The following is a 6,302-nucleotide window of genomic DNA, read 5'->3' on the forward strand; positions in this document are numbered from 1 at the left end:
AACCAGCCTCACAGCCGCGGTGCATGCACGTCCAATGTCCGCGTCTGCCGATCTCTGCTTTGGTTTTGCTGGACGCGGCTGCAGTCGCGCGAATTGGCACCAATCCGCGTCATCACCTAAGCACGTCTCTCTTTGCTCTATAAATCTACTCCTGTTTTTCGAACTCCAACTCGAAGGCCGCCGCAATGATGCGGGTTGGCAGCTACACCAGTCTCGCAGCCGCGGTGCGTGCGCGTCCAATGTCCGCATCTGCCGATCCTCGGGCATCTGTCATGTATACGACACGCCGCCGCGGTTTGTATAATTGTTAGCGCGCCGATTCCTCCCCACTTATCCTGCACTCTTTGCAAGCCTGCCTAGTCCAATTGTCTCCACTGCTTTCATACATACCTGTTTAGTGCCAGCAGTGATATGGATTCACCGGACGCGAAGCGGCAACGCCTGGACTCTAGCACGTCCTACAATCTGCGATGCCGGACCCTGGTCACCACCAGGTCGGTTTGCGCTGGCATAATGTGTAAACATGTTGCTCGTATACATTGCATTGCCTTGTTTCGTGTTCTCCGTTGCTGCATCCCCTGTTTTGTGTTATGTGTTATGCGAAACTTATCCGATCCCATCTCCTGACTTTCTACACCTTCGACCAACTTCCGCAGTAGTATCGACCCACCGGACGCCAAGCGCCAGAGGCTGGACACGGCTGCATCGCAGAGCAGCACATCGACGGTCGGCCCTCCCGTCGCCGCCACGTAAGCGAGCTGCTACGTGCAAATAGCGTGTTGACACCAGTAAGGTACTTACGCGCCCGACTTTGTGCCTCCGCCTCTCACCGTGCGAAATAGACGCATCTATCAGCTCCGGCGCGCATATTTGGCCGCTGTCTCTTAAGCACAGATGTCTTCCGTCATGTTCATCACCGCTCGCGTGTACCTTAAATACCGTGTAACGCTCCCCATTTGACGCCTGTTTGCAACACGTAGGGATTCAAGGAGCGTCACCTTTCATGTGACGTTTATGGCCGGCCCCACAGAAACCAGTGAGGACCGCCTCTTTGCCGGCGCCCAGAGCCGCTACAGCAGCTTCATCGCTGGCGTGAATACCGCCGGCCAGGGGATAGTAATCATGCAGATTGACGATGTCATCCTCGGCAGGCTGGAGAGCAGCCACGCGTTCGGCCACCGTGTGACGTTCGCCAACATGGATTCAGCTTCCCTGCCGCCTTACATAACTTCTCGTTTCGCTGGGGTGACGGTGGGGCAGTTTAAAGTCTCCTCAGCGACGCGGATTTCCGTGGAGCCCTCCTCCGCTGTCCCAATGCTCTACAGCGCCAGGCTTCGGTTCCCTGCTTACGATGTCGGCAGCGACAGGGCCCGCCCCGAAGACAAGCACGTGTCGGATGGCAGCGCCCTCCTGCTCATCCCGCACGGCGGGATGTTCCGGGGCGGGCCGTTCCGCAAGTTTAAGGCGTGGGTCGCGTGCGGCAACGGTGACAGTCCCGACGCCGGACGCGTGGAGCTCGCCATCAGGGAGTCCGCTCCCGACGACTTCGTCGCTCAGCTACAAGCAGCGGCCGATAGCAGCACGCCCCTTTACGTGTATGGTGCCAAGATCAGCCCCTCCTCTAACAAAGCTTATATGAATAGCGTCTTCCTCAGCGGCTCGCTTGTAGCAGCAGCGAGTGCCCCCGGCAAACGCCCTCCCAAGCGAGTGCACACCTTCCAGGCGGCTGTTCAGCGAACTACCGCGGCCACCGTGCCCGCCGACACAACTGATATGGTATTGGCTTGGGAGCAGCGTAGCCGCAGTGCCCTTGTTTTACCGTCGGATGGTCCACACGCCTCGGCCACCCTGTCGCCCAACCCCACTTCTGTCACTGTAGTCGGCTCACTACCGGTCCTCCCGCTCGTCCTCACAGTCGGCAGCCGCAGTTATCCGGTGTGCACCGACAGCATCGCCGTCATGCAACAGTTACCGAACTACGACGAGTTCTTCGGCAGTGCCAGCTTCGCAGACAATAATGATCGTATGGCGTACACCGCTTACGACTCATTCACCGTCACCGGTACCATCACCACCAAGACAGAAGGTCGAACAACGTTTATCACAGCTCTGCAGGAATGACTCGTTCTTGGGTGTTCATCCACTTGCGCTGCCGTCCACTACACGTCGTCCAAGTTCGCTATGCCTTGCACCTGTCCCCTCCCTTCACTCCCATCTAGCCGCCCCTGGATGGCGTTAAATGCCAGCGTTCAGCGGCTGTCTAGCCGCGCAACGACACACTTGCAGGGCTGGGTGCATTCTGTGCACTTGTGGGTTCGACTCCCACACAAGTTGGCGGCGTCCCTCGCACCTACACTGGTGAGTATATGAACGGTATAACCGGTTTCGCTGGTATAATTTAGGGTCTTCAAGCACGAGTGCTGTACCGTGTTGACATTCGTACGTGTCTCACTCGTATCCACCTCTTGCCGCTTCTTGCCGCTCTCCCTGCAGCATGCTCTGCTGTGCGCATGCCACTCGTGTACATGATGCTTGGACATAACGAATTGGACGTAACGAGTTCCGGGCTTGTCTCCTCGCGACCTTCACACTGTCGTGCAGGTTCGCATGCGTTGAAGCTGCTGCTCCGGCAAGCCTTCACGCTGTTCTCTTCGGTGGCTTCCAGTAGGCGCGGTGAGTGTGCGTTATGATGCAACCCACGTGTATGTGCGTCGGCACATTACCGCTTGTCCGTCGCACCACACCGTGTCGGCAAGTGTACGACATGCATTGTTTTGCATGAACTCGTTCTGTGTCGGTTCTCTTTTTTATTTACATACGTCCTTTACTGCGACATAGCGACTCGTCGTTGTGACGATGTCCACGCAGGCGTGTGCACGATGTCCGCGCAATCACATCACGTTAACATGTGTACGACAACTTTGGTGTCGTTTCTTTGTATGCACGCGCAAACTATTTTATGTCAGTTCTCCTTGTACATGTTTTGTGTTGCTATTTGTTTAGGATGTATGTATATTGCGTGTCTAAGCAAGTGCTTCACGGCCGCGATAATTAGTCTGTAATACCGGTGTTCATCTTGCTGCTTATTATTTATCTTGCTTTTTCGACATAGCGAGTTTTCGCGATATCCGGCCCTGCTTCTGCACAACCGTCACGCATCGCCGCTGCAGTGCATTGCATATTTGCGTGCATCGTGGTTCCTGGTGCCGAGCATTTCCATGCCGAGCTTTTCCTGCAAGGTCTCCATCGCGCGTGGTAGGTGTGCAACGAGTTGGCGTCCGTATGTGTCGGCGCATCAGATGTGGTGCGATACGATGCACTGCCCGCGCAGTCTTGTGTCTAAATTATAAATACACGCCCCCCTGTCACTCCGTGTTATATGATTGCACCCACGCTATTCCGTCTCACCGTCTGACTGTCTGTCATTCCTTCCGGATTGCCGCTGCCGTCTGTCTGCAGTCTCCTGCGCTGCCACATACGGGGTCCCATCCATCGATGTTACCGCTCGTCTGTCCGTTCGAAATGCCTATTGCCTGAAGCAGCTCTGGCCTGTATAGCAGGTACATATGTGATCGTGTTAGCGTGCCTCCATGCCTCTTCGACACCCTTCGGCAGCTCTTCACCGCCAGTCTCTATTTCCGCACGGCGGTCGTGTATCCAGTGTTGGCAGTTGTGATACTCCACGTACACTGCTATGGTGCCATGTGTACCTATTCCCGTACCGCTGCCTTTGCCGTCTCCGGCCGTTTATGTGTTGCATATATCCCGTTCCTTTCGAACATGTTGTCACCGCTGTCCACCCATCGCAGGTCCTGCGATGGGTACTCTGCTTGATCGACAACGAGGGCCCTAATAACACACGGACGCGACGTACGAGTGCCACTGGATCCACATTTCGGCCGCCACAGCTGCACGTTGCCACAACGGATGTCGTGCCAGTACACCGTCCTGCCGCCTATGCGGCGCTGCTGGCTGCTGCCGATCGCGCGACCATGCAGGCACCGCGGCTTCTGCCATTCACCATGCACTCGACAGGTATGCTCCCGGCCCGGCTTCCGCCCCCTTTCGGTCCTCGTCGTGACCGTACTAGTATCCGCCCCCATGTCACTCCATGTTGCCCGTATGATTGCACCTGCGCTATTCCGTCTGACCGTCTGACTGTCTAACCTCCCTTCCGGATTGCTGCTGCCGTGTGTCTGCAGTCCCCTGCACTAACACACGTTTCCAGCCGTTTGTGTATTGTATATATCCCGTTCCTTTCTAACATGTTGTCACCGCTGTCCACCCATGGCATGTCATGCGGTATGGGCTCTGCTTGGTCGACGACGAGGGCCCTAGTAACACACGGACGCGATGTACGAGCGCCGCAGCAGCACGTCGCCACGACGGATGTCGTGCCAGTACACCGTCCTGTCGCCAAGCAGCCAGCACCGCCGCATGGCTGCTGCCGATCGCGCGACCGTGCAGGCACCACGGCTTCTGCTATTCACCATGCACTCGACAGGTATGTTCCCGGTCCAACCTCCGCCCCCTCTCGGTCCTCCTTCGCCCACGTTATCGTGGCCGTACTAGTACCCGCCCCCCTATCACTCCGTGTTGACCGTATGACTGCACCCACGCTCTTCCGTCTGACCGTCTGACTGTCTGTCATCCCTCCCGGATTGCCGCTGCCGTGTGTCTGCAGTCCCCTTCACTAACACATCCGGAACCACGGATCTTACCGTTCGTCCGTCCATTCGAAATGCATCTTGCCTGCAGCGGCTCTACTGTGTATGGCAGGTGCGTATGTGTTCACATGGGCCTAGCAGATACACTCTGTTTGGTCTAGACGGAAGGCCCGATTCGCACGTGCATAGCAAATGCCGCCGCCATGATGACAATGATGCCCGCACCAACACGTGGTATTATTATGGTATGCTACCGACGCACGCAAAACTCCCTCCCTGCCCCCCCCCCCCGACGCGCCACACACTCACACGGGCACGCACACCTGTGGCTGTCTACTATGCATCCAAGTCGTACCGAGTCAGTAACCCGGTAAGACTCGGGTCCACACCGTCCGGGTCCGCACCTTACCGGGTTACTGACCCCGTGTGACTTTCATCCAGAACGACTGGACAGCAGGTCGGTGTGGTGTAGCCCGGTGTGGTGTATATGTGATGCACTGTATCAGTCCCGTACCATAATAACGCCACTGCCTCAGCGGATGCGAGCCCACGTACACTTTGCAGTCGTACGTTACAATGCCTATTTGGTACACCAACAGTGGTGTCGTCGCATACCTAATTAACACTAACCGTTGAGCCGGTGGCGTTGTTATGATACGGTACCTATGCATGCAAAACTCCCACTCCCCCCCTGCCCACCACCACACACGCATACCTGCGGGTGGCTGCTGTCCAGTCCTTCTGGATCCAAGTTGTACCGGGTCAGTAACCCGATAGAACTTGCGTCCGGAAGGCCTTCACAGCAGCCATTCGCAGGTGGGTGTGGTGGTGTGTGTGTGTGTGTGTGTGATGGGCTGCGTCGGTGCCGTACCAAAACAATGCCACTGCCTCAGCGGACAACACAAGTGCTCGTGCACCGTGCGCTTTTACCTGCGCTACCCTGCATACCTGTGCGGCGAACGTCAGCGTCTAAGCAGTCGTATGCAGCGTACGCCACATGGTCACTATCGTCTGCGAAGCTGGCACTGCCGAAGTACTCGTCATAGTTCGGTAACTGCTGCATGACAACGACGACTTCTTCGGCAGCGCCAGCTTCCCACACGATACTGATCCTGTGGCGTACGCTGCTTACAACATTGCCGCAGTCGACACCATCCACTGGCTGGTGTATTCACGCGTCATGACGACGACGATGCTCACAACCAACACATCAGCCACTGGACCACTGCGTATGCAACCCATGCCTTTGTAACATATTCTTCGATGTTCTTACCAATGTCCGCCCATCCGCATGTATGGCACATATTGTAATCACCTGCGCTTGCTCTATAGGCTATGGTTGGTGAAGAAGAACGGCCCCAGTGGGACGCGGACGGCAGTGTCGTCTTTCCTGAGGCCACGCAAACTCAGAATCTGTTTGACGATGTTGCTGTCCGAGTGCCGACTCGGGCCGTTCCTCTCCACCACCCATACCCTATCCAGCATACGAGCGCCGTTGGAAGCGACATCGCCTCTGCACACCACCTATTGCTTCCACGTTGCTTGGCCGTGTTGGTGTTCGGTGTGTTGGTCGTCAGCATCGTTGCCAGCGTCATGGCGGCGGTGGCGGCTGGACAGGATTGTCTGCTGTAGCAG

The 6,302-nt window shown here is 56.7% G+C and overlaps 1 protein-coding gene across 1 annotated transcript in view; it reads left to right on the forward strand.

The window, feature by feature from the left end:
• Positions 1-411: 411 nt before the first annotated feature.
• VOLCADRAFT_100609 (uncharacterized protein) overlaps positions 412-6,302 on the forward strand; it is a gene marked incomplete at both ends in the record, with an annotated part of 13,863 nt that continues 7,972 nt past the window's right edge. The window contains 10 exons of the mRNA XM_002959159.1: positions 412-494; positions 657-749; positions 981-2,086; positions 2,602-2,673; positions 3,171-3,255; positions 3,630-3,684; positions 3,810-4,035; positions 4,468-4,504; positions 4,759-4,779; positions 5,404-5,483. Coding sequence (XP_002959205.1) covers positions 412-494; positions 657-749; positions 981-2,086; positions 2,602-2,673; positions 3,171-3,255; positions 3,630-3,684; positions 3,810-4,035; positions 4,468-4,504; positions 4,759-4,779; positions 5,404-5,483 — 1,858 coding nt within the window. The remainder of the gene's footprint in view (positions 495-656; positions 750-980; positions 2,087-2,601; positions 2,674-3,170; positions 3,256-3,629; positions 3,685-3,809; positions 4,036-4,467; positions 4,505-4,758; positions 4,780-5,403; positions 5,484-6,302) is intronic.

Source organism: Volvox carteri (assembly GCF_000143455.1).
Source record: "Volvox carteri f. nagariensis unplaced genomic scaffold VOLCAscaffold_130, whole genome shotgun sequence".
Classification (NCBI taxonomy): domain Eukaryota; kingdom Viridiplantae; phylum Chlorophyta; class Chlorophyceae; order Chlamydomonadales; family Volvocaceae; genus Volvox; species Volvox carteri.